We start from the raw sequence: 16112 nt of genomic DNA, 5'->3' as shown, positions 1-16112 counted from the left end.
GATGCGCCGTTGACTTTTGTGCTAATGGGACATATAATGCTTACGCATTAAAACTTTAAAACCAACGTCCCCGAGCCGTCTCGGCTGGTGGCTCACAAGCGTGCCTCTGGCAGGTTGGTACTTGCCAGATGTCTGCCAGAGGATGTTCGTGATTTTCTAGGACGCCGACACCGCTGGATTTCCTGCTAATGGGCTTATATGGTTTTCGCCTTGAAAAAACAAATTACGAGAATTCGTTGATTCGAACTTCCCATTCACACGAACTGACGCTTTGACCTCAATTCGAACCCTACAAGGCTCCAGTAAAGGTTTCTATCCATTTCCACTGCAGGCAATTTATGTCCGACTACCATCATTTTATATTTCGGACCTTTTTTTATGTACTTAGGACACCGCTTGTATCGAAGCCTGTGGGGTTATTCTATATGTCCCGCTCTGTAAACACATCGACAGAAGAGCGATATCTCACAGCATTATTAATTTATTCACGCTTCACTGCTTCCTAGTGCAGATAAAGAGATAGGCAAACTTTCGCGATGCGCTAAGCAAACCTTTATCGGATATCGAGGTCAGAACGAAAGTCAGTCGACATACCACGTGTTCGGCTTGAAATGTGAAACAATAAAATCAGCCCCGGCGATTCTACCAAAAGAAGTGCTGAACAGGAGTAAAGGAGGAGGTAGGGAAGGTTTCTTCCTTAAATTATTTTTAAGACGATAGGTTTAATGGCTCGTGATCGTGGATCGTGTCCGTCAGTCCATAACGCTTTCGTTACGTGGGAGGCTGTAGCTGGCAGCTGACATGGCCGAGCACTAACTGGGCGTAGGGTTTCCTGACATAAGGGAGGGTGATAACAGAATATGCTTGCCAAGACCCTTGTATTCACGTTATCCCTAGGCCACGCAGGCACGTTTATACGGCTCGGTTAAAGCGGGGCTTTATATGCTGGCTGGTAGCTTACGCTATCGCGTCATCGCGAACAGAAAGAAAGAGGTGCCGTAGTGGTGGGTTTCGGATGGCAGTTTTGAGTAATCCAAAGTGCCCCCTAAATGTTTGTTCTTTTTCTGGCGCTTCGCGGACCGACCAAATGTTTTGACTGGTTGACTCTTGCGGTCGACTATTGCACTGGCTTGCCCACTTTAGTTGATTCGTGCATCAACTACATTAGCGGGTATTGCCTCAACTCGCAGCTCGCATTTCATTTCCTGGAGTAAAAACAACTGTCGTTTCGCAACACTCTCCCATATGCGGTCAACTATTTTCATCCCGGAGATTGCTTCTTCATTTCCTTCTTGCCGTTCGGTAAACACTAGCGAAGAAACGGAAAAGCATCTTACATCGCCAAAGGCAACAATAAGCCCGTTTCGGTCCAACAGTCCCGCAGGCTGCCCGCGTCGCTTCATTGGACTAGTAATAGAGGGTAAGTTCCGCGAATACGTCGCGTATGAGGTGGACATTTTTCTTCACGCCCCGTTAGGCACGAACGGGGGACAAAGATGGCTACTGGAATTACTCGGGCCATAGGGAGTCTTATCGTGCTGGTGTGGGAAGTAGTCTTTTTACGATAACTATACGAAAGTACGGACAACTCGGCCAGGTAGGCATGTTGATCGCGGAAACGCCCACGTTCCGTGATATTATATATATATATATATATATATATATATATATATATATATATATATATATATATATATATATATATATATATATATATATATATATATATATATATATGTTTGTGTGTGCGTGCGCTTTTCACATCTTTTGAGTTTGGCAACAGATACCCAGGCCGATGGAAGTGCGACATCTACCTGTCACTCACTTTACTGTTTACTAGTACATTAAAGAGACAGGAAGTATATCATTGCAATAAAAAGAAAGTTTCGCTCGCGCTAACAAAGCCTTTATCGGATAAGCGCGGTAAACATCAGCCGAGGCCACAACGAACTTCAGTAAGGCATATCTTGTGTTCGGCTTGCAGACCCACCAATTCAAGCTCAACGCAGTAAAAGTGCATCGTTAATTCTTTATTGCCGATGCCCAATACATTTGCTTTTAGAGAAACGCGACGCATCACTGAGAGCTGTCCACAACATCATCTAACGTACGGGCAGCTGTGCCAAGCTTTCGTGCTCTAAATGAGCAGGCGAGAAGCTACGTTTATGGCATATACTACGGCCACAATAAAAAGTTTATGAACCACGTTTCGGAAATATTTAACGGCGGCTGTACGTGAGGTATATCGCCTCAACCGTTTTCACAACAGTTGGGCGAAGAAAAAAAAAAGAATAAATAAATGAAGGGCTGCGTCTGACCACGAGACAAATATGTGCATCAAGATGAAAACAAGATGAACAAGTCTGCGCGCGTACAGGCCTTTCACCGAAATGAGAGTGGGCTGGGTACAACAACGGCAACTTCATTAGGACCTTCATTCGCCTGCCGGCTGCTGGAAACTGGGTCGGCCGCCTGACGGCCTGCAGTCGGAGAGCGGCAGAGAAAAGCCTCCTGCCCTCTTCGGTGAGAAAACCATGGGCAGCGGCTGGTTTCGAAACTTGTACGTATACGCACGTAAAAGAGATGGAAGAACTCGTTAAGAGCGACAGCCAACGATATGTCGCTGCGAGCAAGTACAGTGGGGAAATGAATGAATGACAGTTGTCACGAGTTGAACTTGCACGCGGAAGGCGCGTCATCAAATGCTACCCGCCGAAAACCTATGCGTGATGAATTTATTCCATCTCAGTCCTGTTTCGATTGCCGCCGCATCCAATGCGGTGGAAACAGACTGGGGCCAAGTGTTAAATGAATACTAATTAATAAAGAGACGTGAAGGAAGCGGAAGTAAAAATCCCACCCGTTGGCCAAATGCGAACTATGTGCTCGAGCACGTCGCTCTTCATTTCGATTCGAGGCCAGACTTGACTTCGGTGGGCTCACTATAATATATCTGGAGACCACTTAACGCGCATCTTAAGCTGGCAATGAAATGGCGGCGCTCTGGATCCATCCAGTGTGGATGGAAGCAGAAGGCGACGAGCGAGAAAGCGGCAGCTAATCGCTAGGGGTGATCGGTTACAGCGTTAACATAGCTCTCTCGTGCACAACTCCCGGCAGTCTGTTCGCTCCGCCGGAAATCCAAGCTCGGCGCAGTTTGGCCACGGTTTGTTTTATTGCTCTCTACGCGAAAACAACGGCTTAAGCCCGGCATGACTTCACAACAGTCCGACACGAGCGCTGCTGTCCTCTGTCTATGCTATGCCGGTCAATGCTAAGCGCGACCGCACGCGACAACTGGTCCCAGTAACCACCAGTAGCATTCACCTTCAACGTAAGGCCCGTTACCTTATTTCAGAAGACAAAAAATAAGAAAGGTTGAGAAAGAGAGAATGGAACAGAGTGTTGCAGAGATGCCATACCTCGTGCTTGGACGCGTAATAACCACGGTGGGTCTGGAGGATGAGGATCCCGGGAGCAGAGGCTCCCCGCTGCCGGGGTCTTCCCTCATGACGAAATAATCCATTGCTGCTGCGGCGGTCACAATCCTCGCACAAACTACTCCACGTACCTAGTCGCACCTACGCCTTTGGGGTGGTGACAGCCCGGCTTAGGTTTGTACGACTCGTGAAAATTACCGCGAACGGGTTTCAAAGAACGCAACGAGCCACTGTCGATCCCGGTTTGTGTATCAACTTGAGAGGGCGTGGACACTGCTGATTCAACGTGTACTTGCGAGATGCTGCGTTTTCACGGTGTTGGCGTTCTTCGGGTTTCGCCGCCCCTGCAGGGCTGATAAACTGCACGTGACCAGGCCGCGGTGGCGAAGGCTGTAGGCCGCGACTACGTGTCTCTGCGGGTTTCCCGCCGCCTCGACAGAACGGCGTCAGCAATCGGACGGTGCCGCGCTCACGTTTCAACTGGGTCGAGGCACGGCGTCACACAGACGTGCCCTCCAGTAGTACAGAGCCGTCAAGAAAGACTAGGCCTCCTCGCTTCCCCCTCTCTTTCGCAGAGAACGTTCAACTGGGCGTGCAGCGCAGTCCCCGACGTGTGGCCGGTCGTCGGCAGGACCACGAGTGCTCCCGAAGCCTCGCTGCTCCTCTTGTCCTCCGAGATGACGCGGCGACAGACCGTGGTGCGGCAAGCAGTGCCAGGGAACGCAGGTGGCGATGGCTCACGTGTGCTTCTTGCGGCGGCTTCCGAGTACGGCCAAGCAAGCGCATATCACTCCGGGCCCGTCGTGTTCACGCCCAAGGTGTGTGCGCGGAAGCGCAGAGGGATATGAATGATGGAAAAGTCGTGGCGCGCGCGCTGCTCAGGCGGATCCAGTGAGCGCTGTGACGACACAATTTCACCACGCACTTTCGACGGCCGCTGGCAACGACGATCGCGCCCAAATTCACACGCACGCGCGGCACGAACTAGGCACGCGGCTAGAACAGCAACAGAAAGCAAAGAGCGAGTTGGTCACCGACACGGAGGTGCTTTCACTTTCACTGGTTGAGTCACGGATGTTGCTTCCTGTAGAATAGGCTTCGATCTCTTCTCCCCCGACGCCTACCGAGCCGGGCGGAACACAAGAATCTACCGGTCGTTGCACGATCAGCGCCTCGCGACCGTTGCTGCCTGCCGCTCGTTTGAAAGAGCGCACCGGTGTCGCGCGCTCGAACGCCACGCAGCACAGCAGCTCCGCGACTCTAGCCGCGAAACCAGAGTTCAGACAGAACGAAGCGGAACAACCACGCTTTCGCCGGCGCGCCAACGATGATGTGTGTGCAACAGGCCGAACTGCGGCCGTCGTCGCCGGGGTCCTGACTTCTGGTTTCCCCGCAAGTCGTCGTCCTCGCCCGAAGACGAAGGGTGCTGCCGGTCTCCTTTCGGGTGCGTGCGCAAAATCGGCACGAAAGAGGGGTGCCCTCTTCTCCACCGACAGAGCTGCCGCGCGCGCGTCTGGCGGCTCTAGACTTGGCCGTCGCTGGTGGAGGCTCTCGCCGCCGCGACCCGCTCCGGCTGGGCGGGCGCCTCCCCTCCTCCACCCCTGATCTCTCCTCCTCCTCCTCGCATGCTGATGATGTTGCCGGGGCTGCAGCCGCCGCCGGCGCCGCCGCGGCAGTGCGATCGGGTGACCTCCTCGCCACGCAGCTCCGGCAGCAGCAGCAGGTCGCATTGAGCGAAACCCCACGGCCATTTCATATGAAAGCGGAGGAGAGGAAAGGAAAGAAGAAAAAAGTGCGAAAAATGAGACGTCGCGGAAGTTGAGCAGCCCTTTTATTTGCCCCTGCCTCCACATTGCTCTGTGCACCTTTCTTTCTTTCTTTCTTTCTTTCTTTCTTTCTTTCTTTCGTTCTCACTGAGTGGCTTTTTCAATAAGTGGCGGCACTTTGTACTGGTTCTCGAAGTCGTTCCATCTTCTCTCTCAGCCATAAGACAACTATCTGGGGACGGAATTAAATCTCGTCAGGCAGCATCGGAAGGCTGCGAAGTGACGCCGGAGGGGAGTGAGGACGTGGAGGATAGCCCTGCTCGACGGCAGTCCGAAGATATATATGCGTACGACGTGACGCAAGTGGCTCTGCAGTGGGAAGAGGCGAAATCGGAATCGGCAGACCCGCGCAAATTAAAACACGCCGTCGCCATGGGGAGAAAGAACAAGCAGGCAGATAGAGAAACACGGACGGAGAGAGACGCAATCACACAGGTTCGGGTTTCATGCAGAGGAAGGGCTAGGCTGCAGCACCCCGACAGGCGCTGCACAGATAACGGTCACAGGCGTGCTTCCACCGTTTCCCACTCCACAGTCCCTCTCTTGAGCATAAGTTCCTTGGCTTCGCATTTAGGGCTACGTATCTCTCTTAATTTGTTTAGCGTCCTGCCAGACCATCGCTCCTCAGCGCATCGCGCGAGAGGGCATCTCTTTCGCAAGCAAATCGTGCCGAGCGAAGCGCGACGCTGGCCCGTTCTTTCGTCCATTCATTCCGTGTACACCGCCTGGCCTCCTCCAGAGCCGGACATATGAGGGGAAGGTGTCGTTCACCTTTACTTTCGAAAAGCTTGCTGAAGTTCATTTTTTCGACCAAACAAGAACTACATGGTTCAGTGGGACTGCCTCTCCAAAAACGACCCGCAAATCAATCCGTGGCCGATCCTCGCTTCTCGTCCGGCGCAAATAAGGCTATGTCGATACCCTCATTCTGTTTTTGTCTCTAATGTCTTTACCATTAACCATGCCTTTGTGCCAGCCCCACCTTAACAAAACCTACTCACTAGCTCACTCCCCCTTCTCATTCCACATCGCTGTGAATGGCGGTTCTACATGATCTGTGATTCGTTAACGAGTGTTCGATCGCTGCTTAAACTGGTACAAGAACGGGAGGTGCCGCACAATTCAGTGCTTGTTCGCGCCTCATTTTCAAAAGTCCCTGTGTTTGTCGAGCTGCTTAACTCGGAAGGTCTGGTGTAGTTTGAATAGCGTTAACACCAGGAGGCATTTCATTCCAGACGTTTCTCAGGTGCTTCGCAATTGAATGAAAACTGTTCTATTGCAGGGGTCGAAGCGGTCAAAACTATCGCACTAACGACCCAGTCGCTCTCACATGCGAGCTAACCAGGGCGGCTGGCAGCCAGACTATCTATGAAGCGCGTGGCGGAAAAAAAAAAAAGAAAAAAAAAATCAGATGATGGTCGAGTACGTAAAGTTCCCAGGCCTCAAAGCGATGGCGACGAAATGAAAAGGGGGAAGAAGAAAAAAACGCACCGAGGTTCCGGTACACTCTGGTAGCGAAATTGTAACTTTCAGCCTTTCACTGTGTCGCCCACAGTGCACCATTGAAACATGGAAGTGGCCTTTTTATCGCGTCAATAAGGAATGTGAACATGTAACGCGTGTCACCGTGCAGCTGCACGAGCGAATGATGTTGTGAACACAAGGCTAATGGGGGCCCGTTTGTGTTAGGCCTTCGCTTCGCCTGGCTTGCGTTCCTCCTGAGTAATTTTGCTGCACTGATCACAACAGACCAGCTATCCCGAATCAATTTTAAGGTTAAAGCCACTCTTGTCTCGAGAAGCGAAAAAATGGAATCATCAGAGGGAAGCTCCTACCACAAGCTTTGTAGGAACGTGTGGACAGAGCGTATCCACATTGTGTCCTAATTAATTAAAATAAAAAAAAAAATGCGTTCACATCATGACTGGAGCCATCATCATTCCGTGTCATCAGCGAAGCGCGCTAACCACATACGCCGACTTCATGCGAGCGTATCCATAATTCTCCTTGTCTAGCGTAACGGCGCTGAAGGGCATTGAGGAAAAAATTAAAAAAAAAAGCTAATAAACAAAGTATAAAGTAAAAATGCAATAAAGTAATAAAAGAAAACTATAACTCACGAAATAAAACAAAAAACGAAAATAAAATAATATGCGAAAGTAATAAACAGACAAGAAATAAAAATGTAAAACAATAAAAATTAAAAATTGAAAAAAAAATATATACAAAAGGTGATTAACGTAAAGTGAAACTAAACTTGTACACGCCAGAAAACCAACGAAACACTCCTGTTAATCGGAACTCGCACAGAACTCGCAATGCTTTTTTCATTTCCGCACGTAAGGAGGCTTATTTACGAATGCGCCCCAGTAACGTTTACATTGCAACAGGTCCGTTTGTTTATGACAGCGCAAGTGTTCGATTTACCATAAAAACAAATCGCCGCCTGCTTTCAATACAAAAATGACATCCTTTAGAATCAGTTTTTTTTTTTTTTTTTCATCACACTTCTGCCAGATGTAATTGAAATCAATATATATGCAAGACTCTCCATCTCCAGCGCATAGAACAGTAGGGTTCAAATCAGTTTGAACCTCAAGCGTCAGCGGCAGCGACACAGGGTGACGTTGTGCTAAAGCTGACTAATGTTGCGCCAATTTCGTGGGATTAGGTATAGTACTGACTGCTGCTACGGGTTCGACGCGTTGCCAGAATGAAATGTGTTTGCCAGACACAACTCAAGAAGGGAGCAGCAACTCCTCACTGGAGGCCCCCTAGCCCGCGGCGTTTATTATCCTAAAGCAGGTTAATCCCGTTTGACGGACGCATGTGCAATTCACGTGCGATTTCACGATAGGGGATTAATCGTTATGTTACGAAAACCGGTCGACGCCCATTGGCTGGAGGGGGTGCTTCGAGATGAATCCGACTTAGTGATATCCCCTTTCGAAACAACGTTGGAAAAACCACAAACATTCTCCGCATTTCACAGCTCGCGCGTGACAGCAGCGCCGTCAGATCACACGCCACCCATTCTTTCCACAGATATGTGGAAAATGCGCGCTTTCGGAGCGCGTCTGTCCGTGCGGCCTATTCGAATATATTATATATATATATATATATATATATATATATATATATATATATATATATATATATATATATATATATATAGCTCATGGCAAAAGAGTCTATGTACAATGTGCAGTGAAGTTCTTTGTGCGGCTAACTTTCTCAATGTGTGGACACCTCACCTCAGAGAGCAGGCTTGACACACGAGAGCGCTTGCACTCTGAATACGCGTCTGATAACACCGAAATCAATACCAGGAAGCGTGCGTGCGAGGCGAGACTGGCGATCCATGCAGTGACATGTTATCATTGACACCGGACCATAGACGCTCACGCGTTACCATTGGATCAACCCACTACAATTAACCGCCCCGCCGAGGTGTCGCAAGTCGTTAGAGCGCTCGACTACTGTGCCCAAGGACGCGGGATCGAATCCCGGCCTCAGCGGCCGTTTTTCGACGGAGACGAAAAGGTAGGCGCCCGTGTGCTGTGCGATGTCAGAGCATGTCAAAGAACCCCAGGTGGTCTAAATTTCCGGAGTCCTCCACTACGCTCGTTCTGTCCTGTCTCTTTCTTTCGTGATCGTCTTTTTTGCACACATACCTTCCCATTGTCCGCCACTATACGGCGTCTCTCATAGCCTGAGTCGCTTTGGGACGTTAAACCCCACAAACCAAACCAACCCACAAACCGCCCTTAAATGTTTGTCTTTGGTTGCTGCTTTTCTGCTGCTTTTCCGCATGCCTTCCCTCCTCTCACCTTTCTTTCCATATCTCATCTGCCTTTTAATTAAGAGCTCTCCTGATCCCCCTAACGTCTGCGATGTGAAACAAAGGCAGAGCAGAAAAGAAACTCGGCCGTAAAACGCCCGTTTCTGTTCAGATCCCACGCTACGGTTTGGATGTTTATCAATTGATTCATACCCTTACGCTGAGAGCGCTGAATGCTACGCGTAACGCATTGCGTCTTCTATGAAATCGATGCCTTCTGCCTAAATGCACATTGGTGCTATTGAATTTGCCACTATAAATAGAGAGTGTACACACACGTTTACATTTCTACTCAGCGACTGGGAACAAATTACAAGGCGGATAATGAACGGATGATAGCAGCTGCCCTTTGCACTTACTTCTTCAGTCTGTGCCCCGTGGTCTGTACGCAGTCCACAGACAGCTCAGTCTCAGTACTGGAGTGACGCGCGGTGCCCATTCAAAGGTCATTGCGGACATTAAATTAAAGCCCAGAGTAAAAAAAAAAAAAAAAAAAAAAAAAAAAAAAAAAAGATTGCATCCTGCTCTTCCTGGCTACAGTGACGTTTTACTGGGAGTCAAAGGCGAATTTATAATCCGGAAAATTTAATCTATAAACCTTCCCGCCAGCTGATTCAAGTTCGCAACGTCAGCACAGAAACCATCGTTTCGGAGGGACCCTATAACAAGCGACATACGCGCATTCATAGCTGTTGTTAGGTCTATATATTCTAGACTGAAGAAACTACGCTTGCGGCGAGAGGAGCCTCCTATAGGCGTGAGAATAGTATATCGCGATATACAGGATAATTTGAATGTCTCCTCGATGTGTCCGTTCAAATGAGGGCGACGCGAGACTATTCGTGGGCCAAGGAAAGAGCCGGCCACTGCTCAGAGATCATCGACGGGCTATCCCCATCACTGAGCAGTGGTGCGGTTATAAAGATAAGAGTGTTTCAGCGCGCAGGGCGAGGCACCAGACGGGGGACGTCTGCGCATAACAATCGCGTATATGGCTCACATAAATTCACAGCAGGTTTACAGCAACAAGTAGGGCATACGCATCCACCGATCAGGGAATCCTGTCTGACTAGTCGGCGGAGGCGACTTCCAAGAAGAAGGCACCGACAATGTTGCGAAATGCGCACTGCGCTTTTCTGGCCCCCTTTTTCTTATTCCACCTTGCGCAGCACCGCTTGGACGCTTTTACGACGAGTAAAACGTTTGGCTGCCAGACGTTTAACCCTTTATAGGGCGTAAGCAAGCCACAAAAGCAATATTGTTTTTTAAAAGAAGATGTGCTTATACAACTCAAAAAAAGAAGTTTGAAGCAACTTGCAAGATTCTACTTGATTCTAATAAAGCACAAAAGGTGGGACAACGTATGTCCCACTGTACGGATAGGGGTATAAAGCAGGGTGGGACAACGCATGTCCCGCTGAGCATGAGATGCTGTCATTTGTTGGAAGGTTTCGTTCAAAAAGCGTTCATTTGCCTGAATGGAAAGGCGAGAAACACTGGACACATAATGGCACATTGCAACCGGCACAGAGAAACTTTGTGCGGACCTCCGAGCGCTTTGTGGAGCACCAGCGGCACCTCCTCCTTGTTCCAGATGCTTTTGGGAAGTGATCCTTGTTGGCTTGCATAACGATTTGTCTCTTCAACTATCATCTGCAATACTTCTTCACCAAAATACAAGCTGAATGTATCACACGCTCTGCTTTGCGGATTCAAGTTTACAGAAAATGTCGGGGGCTTTTCATTGATATCAGGAATGTCGGTCGGCAATCCTGCAATCCACCCTGTTGATTGAGGTTCTTCATTTTCATCTTGATGCCTTTATCAAGCACTTTCTTCCCTTGTTTTTTTTCTTTTTTCGACATGTTTTACGGAGTTTAGGCGCTAGCTCGTCAATGCTATCACTTTCTGATGTTTCGATCGGCACAAGGGCTGATGAGGACGGCACATTGAATTCGTCGCTTGAGGAATCAGTGAAAGAATCACTACCGTAGTCATCCAGGAGGCTGAAGAATACTTCTAAAGCCTCTTCAGCAGTAAGGGTTTTCTTAGCTACGGTAAAAATGAATAGATCGGGTTTTTTCAAGCAAGTACAGGTACTAGGGAGTAAACGTGAAGCAAACAATAACACGTGCTATACCAGATTTTAATATATAAATCATGGTTCGCTGTATGCAAACCGAAATGCTTGTAATGACACAATCTAGACACATACATAACCACGGGGAATGGAAAATAAGTCTTACCAGCCATTTGGGAAGGATCATACGGAAGTCCGAAAATCACCGAGAAAGAAACTCCACACCTCAAAAAAAGCCGCACATTTGAGCGCTTGTTGGACTGTCTACGCCACCTTGTGTGGCGAATATAAACTAGGATATAGTTAACTGATATATTCATAGATGGCACAAATAGTACTTGACGTTCTAGTTGACTTGAGATTTTCGCTACCATGTTTTCTCTAAAACCATCCAGGTGGGACACCGGTGTCCCTATGAGGTATAAAGGGTTAACCAGAACAGGCACATCAGAGCTTGTTCTTCGGAGCTCGGGTCTTGTCTGTGACAATGGGAAAGAGAGTACAGAGGAGTGTATGGAAGAGTAAGTACGACGTCCGGCTGGGCAGAAGGAGATCGCGGGTGCGGAACTGTGGTTAAATTTCGACGGAGGCGGAATGAGAGAACGTGTAGACGTTTTAATGCCCCGTATTCTCGAAAGCTTAAACGAAGACAAGGCAACGTCTATACGAACAGCCGAATTACTCATGTAAAACGAGTCCCAGATGAGCATCAGAGAAAACTAACCACAACCTGGACGCTTCGGTGAATTAGACCATTATAAATTTCAATCGGCAATCACTGGAGTACATTTGAATAAACGTGACTGTCGAAGGATGTTGGTGCATGCGGCAGCCCGTCCACTGCTCCGAATACAAAATGGTAGAGTTACACATTACCACGCAGTTGAACCGAGTTGGTTGATGGAGGTTGATGGAGACGAGGACGTGCAACGAACAGCGCCATGGTGTGTTGCAGCTTCTTCCACGAGACGATGTGCTGCGGCGATAGCTACGATATTCCGTATTCGCTCTTCACATGGAAAATTCCTCGTTTCGAATCCGCTCCGTTCCTACGTTTTTTTTTTATTTTTTATTTATTTATTTTTTTTTTTTTTTTTAAAGCGAGAGCTTTACTACGCCCTTCCGTAAGCTGGCCGGCGTGTAGTTCGTATGGCCTTGAACGTGCCTTCGCTCCGCTCGTCGCACGTTTGGCGACCGGAGCCGTAGGCGCTCGCTTCTTCTTCTACATCGCACACCTGCTTCTCCACACACCCGACAGACTTCTATAGTACCGGTACATATCCCCATAAGTGTACAGTATTGCCTGACACAATGACACACAGCCTTCCAGCACCCTAGCCCTCTGCGTTTGTTGTGCGAACGCACTATGTCACGTAGTTCTTTCATCTGACTTTCGACCTCCGGCAGGGTTCTCGCAGCGTAACAAAGATAGAAATAGACAAGAAAGACTAAACTGAGAAACAAAAACTATTAAAAAAAAAGAAAAAAAAACGAGGGAGGGGGGGGAGGCGACTGGCAGCGCAATGCTGAAATCCGCTGGTAGGATTAGACAAGGATGTGTAATGGGAAAGAGAGCGCTTTGTTAGAAGAGAGCGAATACATCGCGCAAGCGACCGTTCAAACTGCACAGCACACACTGGTGCAGGACCTGTGAACGGCACGAAACGGCTTTCGCATAGCGCCAGATGGCGCAAACGCATCACCAACGCGGGACTTTAACCAGCGCCACAGCCAACACTGTGATCGCCGCTGCACACCAAGCGCGCGCAGTGCTCCGCCAGACAGCGCAATGTCACAATCGCCGCACCAATTTCTTCTTCTGTTTTCCTTTGTTGCCCAAGCAGACCGAAAGCGTTGTGGGGAAAGAGAGAGGAGGAGAGCAAAAGCGTCCACTCGAAAAAACGACGCGGCTCCCGGGTCCGTCAGTGCTGCTCTGCCCGGCAACTGCACCGCCGCCGACCGAGACGAAACGAAAGCACGAAGATCAGCCACGACGGGGTGAACGCTCTGAGTGTAGAGAGGGGAGGAGCGCTAAGCGACCAATATACTGCATCACACGTACAGAGGCAGACAGGCAGAACACGCGTGCGCGCCGGCTAGCTAGCTGGCTGGCTAGCCTCCTTAACTTACATCTGCTCCGTTTAACCGCGGGGGAACCCGCACAGCGGCAGGCCTCGGGAGGGCGATCGATCGTCGAAAACGGAGCCGCGCGCCGTTCTTTCCAGCGTGCGCAGCGCTGACGCGAAAAAATAACAATGCCCAGACGTGCCGCAGGTAGGAAATCATAATGAGAAAAGATGCGCCGGTCTCAGTACGGTCGAAGAATACTTGCTGACGCAAATCTGGAGCCGGCGCCGCTTTGTAGAGATATAAAATAAAGGAACGCCGCGAGAATAGGGACAAGGTCACGCTGACCCCTTTACCAAGGCCGCGGGGATTGCCCGTCTCCGGGCGCCAGACCGATCCTTTTCGGCGCCTGCAGTGACCATCGTACTACGAACATTGTTTCTCTTCGTGGTTAGCGTGTGATATCGGATATTTTGAAATCGTGAAAAATACTCGGAACTAGTTAAAAAAAAAGCCGACTTTGCGGTTTCTTCTCGTAGTAAATTAAAACACTTGGCTAGCTGATCGCGGTGAACCGTACTGTATTTGAGCGCACTTTTTCTGGCGCGTCTGCGCATCACGTCAGCCGAAAATGCAGCAGGCGACGCGACAGAAATATATGCCGCAGAAATAGCGTGACTTGTTTCTCTGCCCACTCAGACTACGAAAAGAGGAACCAATGTCAAAAAAAAAAAAAAAAAAAAAAACAACAACAACAAAGGCAATGCGACGCAGTTTCCAAACCTGTATCACTTTTAGTGAGATAAATAAATTATACGGTGCACAGAAGCAGAAGTAACCGCTACATGTTTGGCCATCCCGTATGCGTATAAATTGACACACAACATTTGCAAAAGGTGCTTGTAGTCAAGCCGGGCCTCCAAGCCCAGAAAACGATAGGCACCACTGAATTGCTAAACGATTAGACACGATTCCAACGGAGAGCAGCGCGTACAGTCATGAGCAATATGAGCTAGAACAAAGTTTGAGCCTTCATTTATTGATTACTCTATAATTTTGTTTGGCAAGAACAGATTATTTAGTTTTTTAAACAAGTTTCCTTTGGATGTATAATATCCGTGGGTCGCCATCATATTTAATGGAGAAATACCGAGAATGTCCGCAATTTTGTGCAAAATATTTGTTCTTTCTCATATTGTCATGACTGTACAACCGGCCGCCGTGTGGATTCGTGCCAGTGGCTCGATCGACGCAACTAATCGCAATGCGTTTACCGGTCTTTCCCGTGATTTCATAGCAGTCGCTAAAAGCTGGCTGACCGTTCATGCATGTGCTCGCATTTCTCAGGCTTCATGTCAAGACCAATGAAACTTTAAAATGACCGACCACCAGGCAACGCCCTCGGGACCTGGCATTTGTGTTATTAAAATCCGCATTTAAAATGACTAGTGATATGGAATATAATTGGGCCGTTCTCTGAAAACCTCGGAATAGAAAATTTCTTTTTTAACTAAGAAACTCGCCGCTGAACCAACACCAATTGCTAGGACGTCCCTCAATTTCCTCCGTTTTATGTGCTCATTATTCATCCACCTATTATCTACTGTTCATGAAATTTTATTTTCGTTTGGTTGATATATGATCTAATTCGGGCTATGAGAGATGTCGTAGTGGAAGGCTCCGGACAGAGGTCGACCACCAGATGTTATTTGGTTTACCGTGTACCAACATACCAGTGTACACTGCCCACTTGCGTTCGCGGTAGCCAGATTGTGTGCGTGTGTGTGTGTGTGGGGGGGGGGGGGGGGAAGCACCGTTCATCAGAAAATGCGGCGTTGTCGGTGTGAAACGCGTACTACGATTCTTAGCCAGTAAGCCCCTATGGCGGTTCTGAACTAGTGTAACATCTGCTTTACGCGGCACACGACCTCCGTGATGGCGCGGGAAAAGAATACGCCGCGTGTACCATCTCAGAGGTCAGGCGTGGAAAAAGCTGACCAACAGGTAGTGCGGTCTATTGATTTATTATGCCTAAGGAATAGGCACGCAAACAAAGGCATTCTGGCCACTCTTGGGCGACTAGAAAGGACAATTTGGCAACAGGCGGTTTGTGCGATCTGGTTACCCGCGTCGCTCGACTGAGCAGTCTAGCGCACTACCTACTGAAACAATTAGTGGCAGGGCGCTATTTATAAAAAGTAGCGTAGAGAATAGATGCACGGTGCATCAGCATAAGCTTTTGCTGGTATGGCTTTCTTTCCAAAACATACACACAAAAACGAGAAAAGCCTTTCTACAGATGCACTGCGGAGCAAGGAGCAGGAAAATGCATAACCCAAAGCCCACATTTTGAGGTGAACGGAGGTCGTGCGCTCCACATATCGGTCACATGACAGATAAATTTCCACATGGGAACCAAAATATTTCGCCGGTCGGTTGCAGCTGCAACGGGGACAACGCGGACGAAGCGCGACAGCCTGGGCTCTCAGAAGAGCACGAACTCTGCGTTCAGACCACCAGGTGCGGTTCGCCGTTCTGCATTCGCCGTACACTGATTCTCTCTCGGCTTCTAAGGCCACACTGATAGTCTCTAGGCTTTTAAGGCCGACATGAAATTCGCACGAACTACCCCTGCTTGAGGAAATGGTTTTTCAACACGCAATCCACAATACACTGGAACTCTGAAAGACCAGCATTGGAACAAGGGAAGTCTGCCGCCGGCAATCCAGACAGGAAAAGAAAAGACACGCGGCAAAAGTGATAAACGAAAACCGGTGCTTCGAGCGCAGATGCGTAGTTTTCCAGGCGTCACATCGACGTCATCGCGGAAAAGGAAGAGAAAGGAAAGGAGAGAGTAC

The 16112-nt window shown here is 48.8% G+C and overlaps 1 protein-coding gene across 6 annotated transcripts in view; it reads right to left on the bottom strand.

Annotated features, from left to right (window-relative positions):
- Ndae1 (Na[+]-driven anion exchanger 1) overlaps nt 1-16112 on the bottom strand; it is a 239355-nt gene that overhangs the window by 141458 nt on the left and 81785 nt on the right. The window contains exon 1 of one of the 6 annotated variants that reach the window (XM_084593302.1): nt 3423-5002. The exons of 2 other annotated variants lie outside the window; for them this stretch is intronic. In XM_084593302.1, the coding sequence (XP_084449428.1) occupies nt 3423-3526 (104 nt within the window). In that variant the 5' untranslated portion in view covers nt 3527-5002. Of the gene's footprint in view, nt 1-3422; nt 5003-16112 lie in introns of those variants that run through there. 3 more of the 6 variants (XM_084593295.1, XM_084593296.1, XM_084593301.1) reach the window with 3 other exon arrangements.

This window comes from Amblyomma maculatum, chromosome 2 (genome assembly GCF_055883805.1).
Source record: "Amblyomma maculatum isolate TAMU_Amacu chromosome 2, ASM5588380v1, whole genome shotgun sequence".
NCBI lineage: Eukaryota > Metazoa > Arthropoda > Arachnida > Ixodida > Ixodidae > Amblyomma > Amblyomma maculatum.
The sequence above is the reverse complement of the archived record's forward strand: the minus strand, read 5'-3'. Positions and strand labels throughout refer to the sequence as shown.